Source organism: Phyllopteryx taeniolatus, chromosome 4 (assembly GCF_024500385.1).
Source record: "Phyllopteryx taeniolatus isolate TA_2022b chromosome 4, UOR_Ptae_1.2, whole genome shotgun sequence".
In the NCBI taxonomy this organism is placed as follows: domain Eukaryota; kingdom Metazoa; phylum Chordata; class Actinopteri; order Syngnathiformes; family Syngnathidae; genus Phyllopteryx; species Phyllopteryx taeniolatus.
In genome coordinates, this window is record NC_084505.1 from 8,892,866 (window position 1) to 8,913,414 (window position 20,549).

General features: G+C 42.8%; 3 protein-coding genes across 10 annotated transcripts in view; 1 reads left to right on the forward strand and 2 right to left on the reverse strand.

Annotated features, from left to right (window-relative positions):
• The window catches only part of ube2o (ubiquitin-conjugating enzyme E2O), a 40,942-nt gene extending 26,862 nt beyond the window's left edge, over positions 1-14,080 (reverse strand). The window contains exon 1 of one of the 5 annotated variants that reach the window (XM_061772332.1): positions 13,863-14,080. In XM_061772332.1, the coding sequence (XP_061628316.1) occupies positions 13,863-13,946 (84 nt within the window). In that variant the 5' untranslated portion in view covers positions 13,947-14,080. Of the gene's footprint in view, positions 1-191; positions 870-6,089; positions 6,995-13,862 lie in introns of those variants that run through there. The other 4 variants (XM_061772331.1, XM_061772330.1, XM_061772333.1 and 1 more) reach the window with 4 other exon arrangements.
• A 211-nt stretch (positions 14,081-14,291) lies between these two features.
• aanat1 (arylalkylamine N-acetyltransferase 1) lies at positions 14,292-17,228 on the forward strand. The gene is made up of 3 exons (XM_061772342.1): positions 14,292-14,691; positions 15,320-15,474; positions 16,358-17,228. The coding sequence occupies exons 1-3, from the start codon at positions 14,544-14,546 to the stop codon at positions 16,661-16,663; spliced, it is 609 nt and encodes a 202-aa protein (XP_061628326.1). The 5' UTR covers positions 14,292-14,543; the 3' UTR covers positions 16,664-17,228.
• The window catches only part of LOC133477513 (inactive rhomboid protein 2-like), a 53,661-nt gene continuing 49,704 nt past the window's right edge, over positions 16,593-20,549 (reverse strand). For 3 of the 4 annotated variants that reach the window (XM_061772335.1, XM_061772336.1, XM_061772337.1), the window contains one exon: positions 18,332-19,185. In XM_061772335.1, the coding sequence (XP_061628319.1) occupies positions 18,754-19,185 (432 nt within the window). In that variant the 3' untranslated portion in view covers positions 18,332-18,753. Of the gene's footprint in view, positions 16,716-18,331; positions 19,186-20,549 lie in introns of those variants that run through there. The other variant, XM_061772338.1, reaches the window with a different exon arrangement.

Genomic DNA, 20,549 nt, shown 5'->3' on the forward strand with positions numbered 1-20,549 from the left:
TATGAACATCAAACGCAAGTCTAAGCTAATAATTGTCGATGTAACAAGAAAAACAGTCAGTCACTCTAACACCACTTCTTGTAGCTGCCATAGGACAGGGCCAAGTGGCGGCAGGCTATTGATTGACACAGAGTTCTTGGAACCACTCAGCCACCAAGACAAAACAATGGAATAACAGCACCGGTACCTACCATCAAGTCTGTTCATCACCTTTCAGTGTAGTAAGGCAAGACACTCTAAGGAACACAATAAAGGGATGATACAATTGCACAGGGAAACAAGTAAGTAGTGTCAACACAAGACATGAGAAGGAGACAGGTGTAGTGGCTAAAACAATTAAGATGTGCAGCAAATGTACCATAGAGCAGACATTCAGGCAGCTAAATAAGTGGGTGATTCAGACAGATGAGAGTGACAGATCAAGAAGACAATAGAGACATCTAAAAAATAAAAAAGTGTGCTTGTGTGCGCGCACGTCTGTGTGTGCATGAGGTGGAGAGTCGGCTGTCTCCCTAATGGGCACGGCCGAGACTGCGGATAAGAATGGAAGCAAGAGATCAAATGAGAGCCATTATCTCTGGGCAGGACAAGCATCCAGTCAGGAGCATATTACGTCAACATTCCCCATCACTGGCCAGCTGGGAAACTGAAGGGGGAGCAGGTGGAGGGGTGAGAACCACACAGAGGGTATGGGGGGAGGTTAAAGCATGCCTTAAGTGGTGCAGCATGAGGGGTGGAGACGGTGGGAGAAGGTGACAAGGAAGAGAGGAGGATGAGAAAGGGAGGATTAAGATTAATGTAAATAGTATCTTATTCAGCTTCCCAGCAAAACATGGGTGTTGTCTAACATTCAAATAACATTATAGTCAATACGAATTCTGTTCACACCATTTTTCAATGTGAAACAAATCGAGATGAAAGACAATTTCTAGTAAAAGCAATCAATATACAGTAGCTTGAATAATCTCTTAATTGACATTTTCATTCACGGCAAGTGCCACTGTGGTGTGATGTCAGGTTTGCATCTTAGTGAAGTCAGGATACATCAAGCTGCATTGACTTCACAAGTAACTTCCACTGTAAATTTTAGTAATTTTTTTCATCCATCCATTTTCTGAGCCGGTTATCCTCACAAGGGTCGCAGGAGTGCTGGAGCCTATCCCAGCCATCATCGGGCAGGAGGCGGGGTACACCCTGAACTGGTTGCCAGCCAATCGCAGGGCACACATAAACAAACAACCATTCGCACTCACATTCACACCTACGGGAAATTTAGAGTCTTCGATTAACCTACCATGCATATTTTTGGGATGTGGGAGGAAACCGGACTGCCCGGAGAAAACCCACGCAGGAACGGGGAGAACATGCAAACTTCACACAGGCGGGGCCGGGGATTGAACCCCGGTCCTCAGAACTGTGAGGCAGACCAGTTTTTCAAAATGTACCATATCTGTCGGGTGGAAACCTTGTGTGTCCAAATATGGTCAATTCCATATTTTTGCACAAATTGATACTATTGGTCTGTCCTCACGTGGTCAATTGTTTTTTACGCATTATCAACCAATTTACAGTGTTTAACAAATGTACAAATAGTTTGAGATCAAATCAATTGATTCTGTTGAATGCTCAACTGTCTGAGAAGGGTTATAAAACTCTGCCTCTTACCTCGCACTGTAGGAGCCCTGCAGCATTATATCACAAGAATTAAAGTCTGGATTTTTTTTTTTTTACTAACGAGTGGAAAAAGACATTTCAGCAAGTCTGTTTTGTTAAAATTGTATCGCTGTAATACTTTGGTGCAGGTGGAACTGGTCAGATTTTCTTTCGCATATTAAACTGCTTCGTCAGATAATCGCTTTATTTATTGCTTCACTCAGGGCTCTGACCTTTGAAAGAGTTGGGGAAGATAATGTACCCACAGTCGTTTGCTTTGTATATAGGTATAGTCTCGCTTATACTTGAAACCCAGAACTTTTTTTTTTTTTTTTTCGTGAAAGCTTGTGCATTTTAGGAATGGCTGTTACATCAGCAACTTAGTTGTGTGGGACAGAAAACACGTCGGAGACAGGCAACACGTAATGGCCGGATCAGACTACAAGACAAATTTGCTCTTTCACGATTGCACTATGTCAGACTACTGCAATAAAATCTTGTATTCCGATACCACCGCATCCCGTTTTTTACGATCATTGGGCTTTATCTTGTCAATGCGACAAGCTAGCGGTAGCATGAACGGTTGGACGTAAATATGCCGCCGTTCCGTCGAATCATGCTCTAACGTTTCGGTGTGGGTGAAGTCATTTAATTTAAAAAAAGTAATTTAATCACAGTAAGTTAGCACCCATTATTTCTGTCATGTAATGTTGGTTTGACCTGACTGATTAGAATACACGATCAGACTAGACCAGTGATTTCCAACCTTTATGGAGCCAAGGAACATATTTTACAATTGAAAAATCTCACGGCACACCAACAAACAAAAATGTCACAAAAACTGGATACATTAATGACTGCATTTACTTCTTGCCATCTAATAGAAGACCATTTATCATTTGTTCTGTCTGTCACTATGCCTCACTGGCATAAATAGAGGAAGAAAGATACATTATTTATTGTGAATAAAATGTTTTGAGCAATTAAGTACACAAGTATATACAGTAAATGAACAGGTCATTTAAATAGACACATTCCTCCATCTTGTGATTGGATCGGTGATCGGTTTTTTAAACTCGCTGATCAGTCCCAAAAATCTTGATCGCGTGAAGCCTAATAATAGATGAATCTGCATGTTGTGAATATCAAATATGCAGGGGGAACACTGTATTTTAAGTTGCATCTTCTACTCTATGCCCAGACATCATCTCTGACCCATGTCTAATCAGGGTGTGCATGAACGATGAAGCTTTCACCTGTTCACTTGTAGAAAATCAAAATAAGCAGAGCTTATTGAGTTTTGTAGAAGAGGCAGTTCTTGAGCAATGTGAGATGTGAGAAGAATGAGGTGAAAATAAATAGGTTTTGTTAAATGACTTCCACCTTATCTAGCAATGAGCTGGATAGCTACAGGGTTTTAGGCCACCAGTCAATCAAAGGGACATAAAAAATATTTTCCTAAAATAAAGTTAAGATAGATAACATGACATCTGCTCCAGTAGTAGCCATCCTCACTTAGATACTGCAAACCAATGTCACCCCCCCAGTCCACTGCCCAGGGAGTGGCTCGCATCACACAATGCCCTCGGCCCTGACACAAGCTCTCAAGGAGCAGCGCCTTCATTAAAACACAGATGACACGTTCGCCAACGACCTGCTGTGTCATGCACACCAGGAAGGATTGTACACAACCTCTGGGATGTCCGCACCACACCCCTCTTGCTGCAATGCACCTCCGCCCTTGATTTGGGTCGCGTAGAAGTCAGGCACCGAGATGGAGATCTAAGCCCAAATGGCTGCCTTCGAAGACGCCTATTAAGATTTCATGATAGAAAATGGGATATGGACGAGAATGGTAGTGAGCGGCGCACTTTCCCGCTTTAAGCAAGAGTATAACTGAATCACTCTTTAAGAGACGCAACATGAATTTACTTCCTATATGTTCCTTTTAGAAAGGGTTATGCACAGTGACACCACCTGTTTTCAGTCCATGGTGCTGCTTGTGTTTCAAACCACTATCGAGACGCTTTGGGAGTGCATCTATGGCAACATTTACATTAACAAATGAAATGGCTTTACTTCATGATTAGCACATCTGCCTCACAGTTTTGAGGTTCAGAGGTTGAAATCTCGGCTCCTGTGCGGAGTTTGCATGTTCCACTCATGCTTGTGGTTTTTTTTTTTTGTTTGTTTTTTTACAAATATCCCAGCTTCCTCCCACATTCCAAAAACATGCATACTAGGTTCATTGAATACTAAATTATCCATACTGTGAACACTTGTTTGCCCCTGTGCCTTGGGATTGAATGGTGACCAGTCCAGGGTGTACCCTGCTTCTTGGCCAGTTGGGATAGATAGGCTTCAGCTCACCGCGACTCTAATAAGGACGATTGTATATAGAAAATGGATCGATAAACAAGAATAGGAGCCTCTGCTCTAATAGACACCATGCCTCAGTCAATCGTCTGATCTGATCAATGCATCCTCCCCTTTAACAAATAAATTTCTTGTCTCTTGCAAGAAAAACACAGTACCTGCAAACACCTTAACTGTTGCCAAATTTTCACCAAGCAGTACAGCTCAGTTCAGTCTATGTGGACATTGTTTGGTTCCCTCAGGTAGGCGCTACGATCAATGCAAACGAGAACTAGCAGACAATCCAACAGCTTCTTCCCTCTTGCAATCAACTTCTTAAACAGCTAACCTACAATTCTATTGCAACATGCTGCCAATTTTTTTGTCTTCAGTTTGTTGTCACATTTCTGTCGGGCCAATTATATATTACTCGTGCACTCACTGTATTAGTCTCGCCATGCTGCACTATTTGCATATATGTTGTTGACCAATACTGGTCACTCATGCCAGAGTAGCACCTGCCCCACTTGCACACTGACTGAAGAGAATCTGCAACATTTGCACAATCAACATTGTCCCAGATTATCGCGCTACTAGTCACGTTAAACTGCATACACTCCTTCAAGTCTCGGCGCCCTTTGCACAATGGTCATTACACTGGACTCTTGCTATATTAGTCATTTAAACTGCTCTAAGTGCTAGAGGACTGCATCTAAAAAATAATAATAATAATAAAACAATTGTACTGGCATTACCAGATAACTAGCAACCCTTTATTGCTCAGTGACTGTTTTTCTCAATGTCTTTATGTCTCAAGAGTCTTCTCTGTCAATTGACTGTCTGTTGTCGTACTAGAGCGGCTCCAACTACCGGAGACAAATTCCTTGTGTATTTTTTGGACATACTTGGCAAATAAAGAGGATTCTGAAAACAGCAGAATATGACACAGGCTAAAAAGGCATGCAGGCAACTCAAAAGGACAAAGGGAGATAATGACTGAAATTGACTTCTAGGCCAGTCTCATCTCTCTGAAACAAGCGTCTGTGCGCGCTTTCTAGATCAGTCCTTGTTTTGGGGCTGTATCCTTTGACAATAGATTTACATGAAAGCAATGTGACATACACGCAGAAAGGAATGTTCTCTGTGACCATTGAAAAGACAATAATGCCAAACAAGGTCTGGGACCAGGTCAGCTTTAAGAACAAGTTGAGTAAGATACAAAACGGTTCAAAGTCAAGTGGAGGATCGTCTCTCTCCTAACTGATTTGGCACCAGAGTCATTTCCTTTCACAATTCTTTGAACACGGCCTCACAGTTCTGCAGTAAAGGGTTTGAATCTCTGCTCCGGCCTTATTGGGTGGAGTTTTCATGGGTTTTCTCCGGGTATTCCAGCTTCCTCGCTCATCCCAAAAACATGCATGTCAGGATCATTGAAGACTATATTGTCAATCATGGTTTTTGTGAGTATGAGCGCTTGTTTGCCTATATGTGCCCGACTGACAGGTGACCAGTCCAGGGTGTACACTGCCTCTAACCCAGACTCAGCTGGGATAGGCTCCAGGTCATCCCTAATAAGGATAAGCATATAGACCGTGGATGGATGTTGAGGTATCCTGGCTCATTCAAAATCCCCCCTTCAAGAAAATGTAAATAATAAATGATAGTTGTTGCTTTCATGTATGGATGGGGATCCGTGTCACACCCGGCTGAGGAGCTAGCCCAACTTTAGAAAGCGCAAGTCACGAAGCGACGTTATGCACCTGTCCAAGGATGAGCTTTACACCAGCAGACACTATTATAACAAGACATATACATTCACGAACACAATGTAAGACATATTTAGCCGTCGCTGTGAGACTGACATAGCAGCAGCTGGTCAGCAACTTACAGCTAAGAGCTATATGCTGCTAGCTAGCATGCGTGCTTTGAATGCTAGCAAGTTAGCCATTGGGTCTACATAGTAGAGGAATAGGAGCACCGAGTGGGGACAAGTCCACGCACTATCTTGTCCACATCTAGAAGCGTGTCAGGCAAAGAAACCCATCAAGTCATGTGTTTACACATTAGCTGCGGCGTGGTACCTTTGTCTCCCCGATGTCCTGCTTCCCTCCATCAGGGTACCACTGGACACGGACAAATCCACGACCGAGAGGCCGACTGTGGGTATCCACGGCGCTCTCGGTGTCCGAACCACACGGGACTCGTCCACCTCCATCGCCTTTTCCGCCTCCACCACCACCACCACCACCGTCTCTCCCTCCGCCATCATCAAGGTCCGAGTCAGAATTGAATTCCTCCTCGCCGTGGATCATCCGTACGAGGCCGAAGCGGACAGATCCTCTATACTTCCTGGAGACCAAGTCGTGAGAGAAGAGCAGCCGCTGAGAGCCGTCCGTTGTGGGTGACAGGGCCATGGATAGCGTCTCGGAGCCCGGGCTGGCTACGGGGGAAAGGCCCGGCGTCGTGGATGGAGGCCGTGCCGCGTCCGTCGAATTGCGTGCTGCGGGCTCCGCCATAGCTGCTGCTGTTGTCAGGGAGTAAAGTGATGCTGCCGGAGCGCGAGGACGGACGTGTCAAGGCACCAGATTCGTCAAGTAAAAAGTGCGAAGCTGGAAGCGCCAGAACGCACGCGTTTACGTTGCTATGCTGCGTAATTTGCGTAACGTGCGAGCGTTATCGCGCAGTGCCGTTTCTCACCGGTAGATGTCAGTCAACTGCTTGTTTTGCACTGCACAAAGTCTGGACACTCTTTGAACTCACCGCACTGCTCCGCATTGGTTCAAACCACGTAACATGTTTACGGACGCCATGTTGTCTTTCTTCTCAGCAGTGGCTTGCATCATCCTCGACAGTTTTCTGCCTTTTTAAGTGGATTTTGGCCGAGTGTGGGCAAAACATTTGGTTGTATGACTGTAGGCTCTTCCACTCATCCAGTACAAGCCGTGCGGCTCCATCTTTTCAGAATCAGAATCATCTTTATTTGCCAAGTATGTCCAAAAAACACACAAGGAATTTGTCTACGGTAATTGGAGCCACTCTAGTACGACAACAGAGAGATAAAGACATTGAGAAAAACAGTCACTGAGCAATAAAGGTTTGCTAGTTATCTGGTAATGCCAGTACATTTTTTTTGACAATTGTGCAAAAAGATGCAGAGTCCTCTAGCACTTAGAGCAGTTCGAATGACTAATATTGAAAGAGTCCGGTGCAATGACCATTGTGCAAAGGGCGCCGAGACTTCAAGCGAGTAGATAGTCTGGGACAATGTTGATTGTGCAAATGTTGCAGATACTCCTCAGTCAGTGTGCAAATGGGCAGATGCTACTCTGGCATGAGTGGCCAGTATTGGTCAACAACAGATATGCAAATAGTGCAGCGTGGTGAGACTACTACAGTGAGTGCACGAGTAATGTATAATTGGGCCCGACAGAAATGTGACAGCAAACTGAAGAGAAAAAAATTGGTAGCATGTTGCAATGGAATTGTAGGTTAGCTGTTTAAGAAGTTGATTGCAAGAAGGAAGAAGCTGTTGGAATGTCTGCTGATTCAAGTTTGCATTGATCGGTAGCGCGTACCCGAGGGAAGGAGCTGGAAGAGCTGGTGACCAGGATGTGGAGGGTCCGAGAGGATTTTGCACGCTCTTGTCTTAGTTCTGGCAGCGGGCAAGTCCTCAAGGGTGGGTAGGGTACCGACAATCCTTTCAGCAGTTTTGATTGTCCGTTGCAGTCGGAGTTTTTCCTTTTTTTTACCAGCACCAAACCAGGACTGTTATGGAAGAACACAGGACTGATTCGATGACCGCTGTGTAGAACCGCCTCAGCAGGTCCTGTGGCAGGCCGTGCTTTCTCAGAAGCCGCAGGAAGTACATCCTCTGCTGGGCCTTTTTGAGGACGGAGTTGATGTTGATCGCCCACTTCAGGTCCTGAGAGACTGTAGGTCCCAGGAACTTGAAGGTCTCGACAGTTGACACAAGGCAGCTGGACAGCGTGAGGGGCAGCTGTGGCGAAGGATGCCTCCTGAAGTCCACGATCATCTCCACAGTCTTGAGTGTGTTCAGCTCCAGGTTGTGTCGGCCGGACCACAGCTCCAGCCGCTCCTCTTCCTGTCGACATGCAGACTCGTCACCATCTTTGATGAGGCCGATGACAGTGGTATTATCTGCAAACTTCAGGAGTTTGACAGCCGGGTGCTTTGAGGTGCAGTCGTTTGTGTAGAGAGAGAAGAGCAGCGGAAGAGGACACAACCTTGGAGTGCCACAGTGCTGATGCAGCAGCCTCACCTGCTGTGTCCTGCCCATCAGCAAGCTGTAAATCCACTGGCAGATGGCAGGTGAGACGCTGAGCTGGAGAAGCTTGGAGGAAAGGAGTTCAGGGATGATGGTGTTGAACCCTGAGCTGATCCTCGCGTAGATCCCTGCACTGTCGAGGTGTTCTAGGATGAAGTGCAGTCCCATGTTGACTGCATCATCCGCAGACCTGTTTGCTCGGTAGGCAAACTGCAGGGGGTCCAGCAGGGGGCCTGTGACGCTCTTGAGGTGGTCCAGCATGAAACGTTCAAAGGACTTCATGACCACAGATGTCAAGGTGACAGGCCTGTAGTCATTTAGACCTGAGATTGCAGGTTTCTTGGGGACTGGAATGATGGTGGAGCATTTGAAACAGGATGGTACTTCACACAGTTCCATAGATCTATTGAAGATCTGAGCGAGCTGGTCCGCGCAGACTTTGAGGCAGGATGGGGACACATTGTCTGGGCCTGCCGCTTTGTTAATCTTTTGTTGTTTGAAGATGCGTCTCACATCCTGTTCGCGGATGGTTAACGCAGAAGTCGTTGGTGTGATAGTGGTCGGTGGTGCGGCTTGGTGGGTGTGGGGTGTGAAGGTGTACTTTTCAAATCTGCAGTAGAACGTACTCAAGTCGTTGGCTAGTGTGCTATTGTTCTCAGCTTGGCGTCGCTTGTAATTTGTCAGCGATTGGAGTGCATGCCAGACTGATTTAGAGTCGTTAGCACTGAACTGTTTTTCCCGAAAGACCCCAAAAGACGACACCTGTGGGAGGTAAACGCGATATTCATATCTAGCATCATTGCTTTAAAGAGATTTGATTTGATTTAATTTGATTGATAATGATTTTTTTTGGGGGGGTGGGGGGTCAAATTGTATTAGTTTTTTTTTTTTTTTAACTGGGGCGCTCGTCAACCCACGGGGGCCCAGATAATTGGGGCCAATTTCTTTTATATTTCACTAACTGGCCATGGTATAATCTCAGATTAACACAAAACGTATATATATTTTTTAATTTCTGTGGAAATATCCCTTACATATGCTAAATTTTGCAAGTCAGTTGCATTGCATTGGGACGTTATGTCAAGCCAGGTAACAATATGGCGCCCTCTCCTGTCAATGTTCAGACGTTCTTTAATGGTAAGGGTTGGGCAAAGTATGGCCCGTGGGTATACGTATAAAATAATTAAATGTCAAATTGTGAGTTAAGCGCAGCATGCCTTATTGTGCCGTGTGATCACATATTTTTGAACACTTTAGTTCATTGTACATTGTTCATAATCTCAAATCCTGTATTTATGCATTAATAATTAGGCTTTACATGATCAGGATTTTTGGGGCCGATCACCGATCACCAATAAATAATGTATCTTCATTCCTCTATTTATGCCAGTGAGGCATAGTGACAGACAGAAAAAATGATAAATGGTCTTCTATTAGATGGCAGGAAGTACATATAGTAATTAATGTATCTAGTTTTTGTGACATTTTTGTTTGTTGGTGTGCCGTAAGATTTTTCAATTGTAAAATATGTTCCTTAGCTCCAAAAAGGTTGGAAATCACTGCTCTAGTCAGATCGTGTATTCTAATCAGTCAGGTCAAACCAACATTACATGACAGAAATAATGGGTGCAAACTTACTGTCATTAAATTAAATTAAATACTCCACTCTTGTTGTCGTCGCCATGGAACGAGTGTATCCGTCGCATTTGAGTTGACAAGATATAGCCCAATGATCGTAAAAAAACGGGATGCGGTTGTATCGGAATACACGATTTTATTGCAGTAGTCTGACAATGCAATCGTGAAAGAGCAAATTTGTCTTGCAGTCTTGTTGTCTATTCCACACCGCTGACATGTTTTGATTTTGTTTGTTGGCCGTCAGTTATTTCCAATACTACGTCAAAAGACGCGCAACAAGGCTAAAAATAAACTAGCTTTTGGATTCAAATATACTGTGCACGATGGCGACGTGGAGTATATGTCTTTTGCGGTCATTGATCGGATCGGCGAATTATGACATTAAAGCCGATCAGCCGATCAGCATAAAATGCTAAATATCGTCCGATACTGATCAGCCCGATAAAATTGGTGTAAAGTCTATTACTAATGCTATGTTTCCAATTTGTCCTGAAAGTGCCAAAAGTTTAACTTGGTTTGTTAGTTCATAGTAAAAGGGTGATTCTCGTAGTTTTTTTATAATAAACCTTTTTTTTTTTTTTTTAATGTATGCAGGAGTCTGGTATATGTAGTAACACAAATTGAAAAATGTAAAATATGCTAAAATTCATCCATCCATCCATCCATTTTCTGAGCCGCTTCTCCTCACTAGGGTCGTGGGCGTGCTGGAGCCTATCCCAGCCACCATCGGTCAGGAGGCGGGGCACACCCCGAACCGGCCGCCAGCCAATCGCAGGGCACATACAAACAAACAACCACTCACACCCACACCCACGGACAATCTAGAGCTGTCAACCAACCCACCACGCATGTTCTTGGGATGTGTGATTTTACTAATCCCCAGTGGAATCAGGTACTGTATGTATTCAACTTAAAGCTACTGTATTTTGATTATTTGGTGTATCAAACATACATGCATGTATCACATTAGGTTACAACTGACTATAGCGGAAACAACAATATAGGTTTACACAAGTAATAAGGTGACAAACAAACTCTTAAGACATCCCACAGGTCTAATCCTCTAACATAACTGGATAACAAAGTGTGGAAAAATTGAGAGATCGACTTGAAGGATAACAAGCAGCAATAATGGAAAAATCTCCAGAAAGCTGGTCAACATCGCAACTAGTTAGTCTCATTTAAGTAGTAAAAGTAGTAGTATTGCTACACTTCCTGTTGTATATTTGCACACTTCATCAAGTAAAGAGTACAGTTACATTTTTATAGTTACTAGTCCAGTGATTCCCAACCAGTGTGCTGTGACAGCTGTTCAGATGTGCTGCAGCACATTATCCAATTTCACTTTCACTGAACAAATTTTCTACAACAACACTTAAGATACACTAACTGAGTACAATAATAAATTGAGAAAATTTCTTGCGAACCAACTTCACTGCAATAAAGAAAAGTCGTTAATTACAGCCATTCAAGATTCAAATGGCAACTGTACACAGTCACCGCTAGAAATAAATGAAATATTTTACAATTATTGTAGCAGTTTATACGCATCTTCGACCAACCCAGAACAAAAATAAATGTAAACTTTTATTAAGGAGCTAAACATTCCTCATTTAAATACAGAAATTAAAGATATTCTTGATGTTCCTTTAACCATCACATAATTACATGATGCATTAAAAAAATATGCAATTGGGATGAGCTCCTGGCCCTGACGGAATCTCCGTTAAATTCATTAAACATTTCTGGTCAATACTATTTTTCAGAACAGTCAAGGAGATGAACGATAAAGGTCAAATAAGTAGCCATATAACCACAGCTTCAATTAAATTATTACTAAAGTCAGGTAAAGACCCCACTCTCCCGGCTAATTATCGGCCCTTATCGCTGATTAACGTAGATATCAAGATTATCTTAAAAGCCCTTGCACCGAGACTTGAAAAGGTACTCCCGTCGATAATCCACTAGGACCAGACAGGCTTCATTAAGGGAAGAAGTTCCACAAATAATGTCAGACGTGTGTTATATTTAATAAGCATGTCACAGCCTCCATCCATCCATCCATTTTCTGAGCCGCTTCTCCTCACTAGGGTCACGGGCGTGCCGGAGCCTATCCCAGCTATCATCGGGCAGGAGGCGGGGTACACCCTGAACTGGTTGCCAGCCAATCGCAGGGCACATACAAACAAACAACCATTTATACTCACATTCACACCTACGGGAAATCTTAATCCAATCATCATGTTACTTGACAGAGAGAAAGCTTTCGATAAAGTTAACTGGGCTTTCCTGTTTGCAGTTCTTTGCAAATTTGGCTATGGAGACTCATTTATACATTGGATAGCAACATTATGCAACTCGTCGAAAGTGACAGTCACCACAAATCGGATTACATCTCAAAGTTTTACTTTACAAAGAGGAACCAGACAAGGATGTCCACTCTCACCAATGCTATTTGCAATATTCATCAAACATCTTGCTACCGCTATAAGTCAGAATGCTAATATTAAAGGTATCTGCTCGCTAGTGACAGAACACAAAATCAATCTGTATGCTGATTATATTTTTTTTAATTTACAGGAACCCAACTGGACAAAATCAACAATACTCCCAATAACAGCAAACTCATGGAATCCTGCAGATCAAATTCCAGATTACCCCATTCCTATAGGAAACATTAAGTATTTTGGGATTCATATTTCGCCAAAACTCACAGAGCTAACCAATCTAAATTCCACACCACTTCTGGAAAAAAAATCACAGCTAATTTAAGACGCTGGAATAACTTGCCTATATCACTACTGGGCAGAATAGCCACAATAAAAATGAAAAACTTACCTCAAACAAATTATTTATTTTCAATGATTCCATTTGAGGTCACATTTAAATGGTTTACAAACATTCAATTCTGTTGTAATACATTTTTATTAAAAAAATAAGAAAAATAGAATTAGTTCATCCACTCCTCAGAAAAGTAAACAGGAGGGAGGCCTCAATGCTCCCAACTTTAAACACAATTATTTTGCTCACCAATTACAATACCTCATCAAATGGATGCGCCACGATGAGGAGCATCATTTTTGGCTCCTCTCGGATGGACTCCTGTGCCCAATCCCGCCCCTCAATTGATAGGGTGGGTGCAGGCACAGCAATTACAGGACACTTCTGTCAGTCATTGTGCATTCAAAACAGTGTCAATTCACTTGCATGTGTCCGCAGGCACACACCCCTGGGACTTTTTTGCTGGGTGTGGGGCCACTCACTTATTGCGACAAATAAATCATGAATATGCGAATTGCTTGGGTATCCCCTCACTCGCGCTCTCGTCCTATGGAGTTTAATAATTTACATAATCACTCCCGCCACACTTCAGTTGTACAGCCGGGTTCCTGCATGCTTCCACTCCTGTCCTTGTCCTGTCCTTCCCTCACAGGGTGTAGCACTACTGCCCCACACAACACTCATATCGAATGTTTCATTGTTCTAGATATATAATGATTTACTTTTCTCATCTTGTATACAATTAGTGCTTTGTCTTTTGTCTTCTTTTTTCACTCCCCTCTAGAAACGTTCTGTTCGACTGATCGTCTGATTCTCAATAAACATCCATTATAATACCAAGAAACCAGAGCGGCAGCTTAAAAACTCCTCTATTGTCATGACTCATGCCCTGCAGTTCCTCTTTTGGAGCTTGGGTGGCGCCGTGCGCCTTGTCTCTCCCCTGTCCCCCTCTGTCTTCCCAGCAATCAGCATCACCTCTGCAGTGCACCTGTCTTCAGGCAGCACTGATTACTGCCTGCATTTAAGCCTGCCAAGTCCAGGAAACTTTCGCTTGAGTATCAACCCTTCTCTGTGACTCACTGGCCGACGCTCGTGCTTCCAGGTTTTGTGGTATACAAGTAACTATCAGACGACCTGCATCTGTACTCACCCGATCTTGTTCTTTTCCGTCTCCAGTGTTCCTCCCGTGCCTTCCCCTCCTCGCTGTCTGCCCAGCCACACCGCCAAGCTTCATCACCTGCTCACGTTCCTGCTTCCTGCTCACTCCTTGTCTTGATGGTCCACCACCTCGCCGAGCCTTCCCAGAGCCAACCTGCAATAAACCATTCTAAAATCTAATCCCTCCGCCTCAGTCTGCTCTTGGGTCCAATCCACAGGGCACCATTTAGGCCAGCACGCAGCGCCGCCACTGAGTGTCGCAGCTACACGCACTATACGACACATCAAGAGGCTCAAGAATGCATGCTCTAAAAGGCCCTTCGCATGTTGTTCACAAGCACGTGGTTCCAAATCCAAAAGTAGTCATGCAGTGCTCATGTTGTTGGTGTGACGAGGATCACTTCTCGTCGTCACACCACCGCCAACTTATCCTGGATAAGTCACAACACCACCCCTCCTGACCCCGTCTCAATATGATTATTGTTTAGCTGCTCACGTGTCGGAGGTTTTGGTTATCCAGCTGGCAAATTGAGGATTACCGCGTGGTCACTGGTGCGGTGCGCGGAGGCTATAAAAGCTCCTGACGCACGATCCCAACCGGGACCATCGGAGGACGAGGAAACACAAGGAGAAAGAGCAGACAACTAGTGTTGAATTGTGTGACTTTGAAAGCATGTCGCTGGTGAGTTCCATGTCGTTCCAGAAGCCTCTTTCCTTGCGCTCTCCGATGGCGCAGGGACGTCGCCACACGCTGCCGGCCAGCGAGTTCCGCTCCCTCAGCCCGGAGGACGCCATCAGCGTCTTTGAGATTGAGAGAGAAGGTAACCCAGCAATGCGTCTCTTGGTTTAACTAATGACTTTTTTTCCTTGGGTCACATAGGACAAAACTGAGATTTCAACTTTATTTTTCATTTTCTTTAATTGTTTACTGGGGTAGCACAGTGAACAAGTGTTTAGCACATCTGCCTCTGCAATTTGAACCTTGGCTCCGGCCTTTCACTTTTCATGTTCTTCCCATGCTTTCGTGCTTCTTAGAGTCAGTTGAAGACTCTAAATTGTCCTCATGTGTTAATGTGAGTGTGAATGAATTTCTGCGTGTCCTGCGATTGGCTGGCGATCAATCCAGGCCAGGGTATTCCCAGCTTCTCACCCAAAGTCAGCTGGGATATAGACTCCAGGCCTCCGGGTGACCTGCGACCCTGATAGAATAAGCAATAAAGAAAAGGAATGGATGGACGTTTCCATGCTGAGCATATGTCCTGTATGTTGACCTCCAGCATAGTGATTTCTTTCTCATTATTTTTCTTAGCATGTTTCATCACAAAGTGAAGTGGAGTCCCCTACTTCCTTCCATTTTTCTGTATGTGGCTCAGAGTGGGAAAAGTTTGGACATCCCTGTTTTCCAGCAACAATTTGCCACACTTAATTTGTCCATGTATCCATACACAGCGTTCATCTCCGTGTCCGGTGAGTGTCCTCTCCTGCTGGACGAGGTGCGTCACTTCCTCACGCTGTGTCCCGAGCTGTCACTGGGCTGGTTCGAGGAGGGACGTCTGGTGGCTTTCATCATTGGCTCACTGTGGGACCGGGAGAGACTTGCTATGGTACGATACATTTACTTGTCACGTACGTGGTCATCTCAGTTCTATCAGGATGACTGAAGACATTTTTAACATTACTCATCAGGTTGTGCAAGTGTAATTATATCATCAAAGTCAGAAAATACCCCAGACAAAAGCTTTAATCATGCGCGGGACAATAGCTACATTTACATCATTCCATTCATGATAAAGTTAAGTCAAAGCATCAAGTTTCCTCTGTCACAGGTTTCTTAAAAACACTGAAAGAGTCCTGGCCAGAAGCCATGATAAAAATCACAATATACCTACATTTAAAAAAACGTTAAAGCGTCATCTTAACATCATCTAAAGCAGTTTCAGGAGGGTGGAAACTCGAATGTCATCAACAAAAACGCAGAAAAAAAAAAAAGAAAATAATCCTTTCCACAAGCAGACATTACACAGTGTGCTTTTTGATTCATTCAGTGTGTGAGAAGAGGCGAGTGTTGTGCCAAGCCTGCCGGGACAGCTCAAGGCTGCTTCACCGTGACATCGCGTCTGCTCATAATGTCCTTAGCATCAGACAGTTCCTGGCTGCGAAAACCAATACCGTGCTGGCACAACCTCCCTACTCACCCGACCAGGCTCTGTTTTTTTTTTTCCCCTTTAAGCGAGTCATGAATGGGACCGGTTTTGAAAAGGTGAACAATATCAAGATGACTGACACCGGAGCTGCAGAGGATCCCCTTAGAATCCTTCCATGAGTGCATAAAGGGGTTCTGGGGATTGTTTCTGAGGGAAAATCTTGTAGTTTGGATTTGAAATATAATTTTTGTGTGACACCAGTCCTGGAACCTTTCCTTTTATGAACAGGTAGCTAGATTATATTAACAATCCCATTCCCAACTGAACTGTGGCTGTCTTCCAGGATGCCCTGACCCTCCACAAGCCTCACGGCATGACGGTCCACATCCACGTCCTGGCTGTCCACCGCACCTTCCGCCAACAGGGCAAAGGGTCCATCCTGATGTGGCGCTACCTGCAGTACCTCCGCTGTTTGCCGTACGTCCGGCGGGCTGTGCTCATGTGCGAGGACTTCCTGGTTCCCTTCTACCAGAAGTCCGGCTTCAAAGTGCAGGGTCCTAGTGAGATCACAGTGGGGCCGCTCACCTTCATTGAAATGTTGTACCCGGTCAGGGGCCATGCCTTCATGCGTCGCAACAGTGGATATTGAAAGAGAAGGACTTGACTTGTTTTTTCTCAGGATGGATGCCAGTGGCAGGCCCCTGGTTGGAAAAGGGACACTTTGAGGGGATGTCAAGCTCAGTGTGATTGTGATCATATCTCTGAGCGCTCGGGCAAGGTGACACATTCACTCGGCCTTTGAAGAGGCATAAAACGTCTGCCATTAAAGTAGTTAAAATAAAACAAGAACATTAAAAAAAATAAAAATAAAAAATCAGAGAAAAAGAATGCACTCGTTGGGAAAAACATTTTGTATTTTATAATTTTGTCTTTTCTATATCTGCAAATGTCGATAAAGGTTCTGGCAAATTCAGATTGAAAAAAAAAATAAAATAATAAAATAAAAATAAATATTTAAAGCACGTACAAAAAAAAAAGTCAATATGATCTGCATCTCAATCTAACTTCATTTCTTTATAAGCCCTTCTAACATCTTGCCTTCTCTGTTGAAGATATTCATCATCTGTGCCTCTTGAAGTCTTGAATCAAGACAAATGCATTTTCAATACTGTTGTAATGTTTTGTTCTTAAGGTAATAAAGGATATATTTTCAAGCTTGTTAGTGTTAATGTGTTTTGAAAAATGTGATTTTTCTATAGGTTGTCAAAAATATATTCAGGTACAGTATTTAACAGGTGTTCTGGAACTTAATCAGTTAATGATAACTACCTAATCAACAACAATAACAGTATTATTCAATTTCAATTATAAAGTTCAAAATCAAATATAAAAGCAGGGTGACGCAAATTTCAGGACACATTATTAATAAAGTGTCATTTATTTTTACATGATTGCTTAAACATACATTGATTTTCACATTAACTTAAAGATAAATGAAAGTAGAGCTTTGATGACAAATCAATGTTCTTGTTGCCCTTTTTTATTATTATTATTATTATAGGTAAGAAAGAAGTCATTTGGTCCCAGTGCAAACATATTTGTTTAGTTGCTGTGAAGTCACAATTGTTTTTGGGGTTTCTATGAAAACATTCACATGCTTTCAAGTTAAAAAAAGAAAAGAAAAGAGAAAAAGGGCACAGTGCATAGGGTTCCTTCAAAGAGGCGAAAGTGATTGCCAACCTAATACACAAATGGCAGTCTTGGGGCTTAAAATATAGGACCTTTGAAACAAGAGTACTGCTAAAACAGGTTAAAATATGTTCAAATGTTAAAAAAAAAAACGTTCTATGTGTATACAACATGTTTTGCGTGATGTCATATGACCTGAAGTCAACTGATAAATCTCATAACTCACTTAACTCGCTAATCCGTCAGTATGACTGCTGACAGCATGGCTTCCCCAATGGCTGTGCTCAGACACATGCCACAGCACCGCACACCATAAACACAGGAGTTCTAGACAATATGGAAGAAAAAAATACGAGACCTATCAATAATGCTGACAGATTGCCATTTGGGCATTTGGGACTGTTCAGGGCAGTTACTTACAGATACTGATGACCCTATTCAGGCAGCTTGAGACTGGTGTGTTGAATACAGTACATGACACCTTACGTAACAAACTGCAGGTAGGTAAAATGGCAGCTAATTTAAGGCAACAAGTGGTTTAACACATTTACCTCAGTCCACCATTGTTACACTTTGATTGTATTTACTTCTGTTGACTAAATATAATTTTTCAAAAACAACTGGTGTGCCGAGTGTAGCTCTAATAGAAAGTAAGTCATATTATTTGTCCATAGTGTTTGACCCGTTGTCACTTGTTGTGTAAGGCATCCAGTTCATCTAACCTGATAATGGTGGTACCCCATTTCCACTGGACCAGCCTTGTCGTGTGTGCCCTTTCAAATGCTGAACAAAACATGTGATGCTTCTTTGGTTTCATCCAGCTATTTGCATTTGAGGTCCTGAGTATTTTCCCAACCTCGAGCTCACTCGCAAGTAAATACTGGTGACGCAAAAGTTTTATGGAAGTGTGTGAGTCATAGACTCTGCAGAGTACCTTTGATAAACCAACCACAACAAAAGTCACGACTGCCAAAGTCTTAAAGGACACTTAGAAGACCTGGATTATTGCTGGTTAGCTTGGTCACAGAGGCCATCAGTAAACGCTAATGACTAGTGCACCACATGGGTAATGTCGTGGTCAATGTCATACTTTTCACAGAACTTGCTCGTGAAGGGCAGGCAGGTGAGATGCTCCAGCCAGTGCCAGTTAATGGGGTAAATATAAAACCAAACAATGAGTGAAGAGAACAGGCCGACGTATGCCAACAGCGAAATGACAATGAGGATGCGTTTGCGGTACTTGTCGAAAGTTCCAAAGGTGACGTAGGGCAGAAAGGCAAAAGAGAGCAGCATGCCGCTAAGGAAGCCAAAAATGTGGGCAATGTTGTCGATCCAGGGTAAAAGGCCGCACAAGAAGAGGAAAAAGACAATGCCCAGTAGTTTAAAAAATGCTTTCCATGGTTTCTCCAACATCTGCCACCCTTGAAAGAGCTCAACAAACAGGCACGCCAGGAGGCCGAACTGAGATCCTGCTGGACCCACCTGGAGGGACAGAGAGACATACTATGATATCATCCACCACCAGATCGGTTCACATCACAAGAAAACCCCATCATGAACACTCAAATCTGGATCTGGCATAGAGCTTTCTGTGTGGCGTTTGCATGTTCCTCGCTCACTCGCCTTCCCGGATATTCCAAAAAGAGCATGTGAAGTTAATTGGAGACTATTACCCATAGGTAATATTAGGTCAACTAGAGTAAGAGCAATTATTAACGAAAACGGCACTATTATATTCCCCATACAGTAGATCACAAAAGTAGGTTTGTATGTTGTATGTTATATCTTTTCATGGGACAACACTGAAACAATGATAATTTGCTACAATGTAAAGTAGTCAGTAAACAACTTGGATGTACAACTTGTATGAAATGACCTTATTTTCTGTTGTAGCCTTGGAATTCTGTGGATGATTGGTAATGTTGTTTGAATAAAATTCAATACAATTAAAAAAAAAACAAAAAAAAAACAGTGTAAATACTGTCCCTTCAAAATAACTCACAGACATTAACGTCTAAACTGATGGCAACAAATGTGAGAATACCCCTTAGTGAACATAAAAACTGAAAAAAATAATGCATGATAAAATAAACTGTAAAATACATGTTTTTAAGCAAAGTATCCCGCACGGTGACACGACAACATATGTAATAAATACAATGTCAAAGATTAAATCAAAGTACCTTGAATACCAGAAAAATAGCATGTGTTGCCTTGTCCCCGCTTCCTAAAATTAGACTTAAACATTAAGTATAACAGGGTCCCTACACATTTGAGAATTCAAAATTACATACTTTTTCTAGACCGTAATTTCCAGATTTCTCAGTAAAAAAAATTGTTTTGTCGTAACTGTTTTATTTAATTTCTTTTCCCTTACAACGCTTCAGGGCTTAACTATGAAGACTCATTACAATCCCATAACTTTGTAAGGGATGTAAATGCTATTCAGTACTCCAGCAAATAGTTTTCTAAATCTTATTATATATTTTAATCTAAATTTCGGATATTTTTGATACCTTTAAAACCCAACCCTTTATCCAAGTGAGGCAATTGAGAACTCTCTCTCATTTACAATGCCAGCCTGGCTGCAGACAGTCTTTGAGGTAGGAAGATTTATTATATACAGGTTCATTTCAATAAATTAGAATATATTAATTCTATTTTATTGACATACTGAAATCGATTGTGCAACAGAAGTTTGCAGATGACTATAGATGTGATTTATCCACTGGAAAATGTGACATGAACCTCAATTCTTACACAGTTCCACTACAAATTTGAGAAAAATAAATCACATCTATAGTCATCTGCAGGCTTCTACATTTAAAGATGAATTTATTCAAAAG

Bases quoted from the DNA above. Each gene is read 5' to 3' on its own strand.
- aanat1 (XM_061772342.1), top strand. From the start codon at position 14,544: ATGTCGCTGGTGAGTTCCATGTCGTTCCAGAAGCCTCTTTCCTTGCGC. The intron at 14,692-15,319 runs GTAACCCAGCAA...ATCCATACACAG, and splicing joins CTTTGAGATTGAGAGAGAAG to CGTTCATCTCCGTGTCCGGT. The intron at 15,475-16,357 runs GTACGATACATT...GCTGTCTTCCAG, and splicing joins ACCGGGAGAGACTTGCTATG to GATGCCCTGACCCTCCACAA.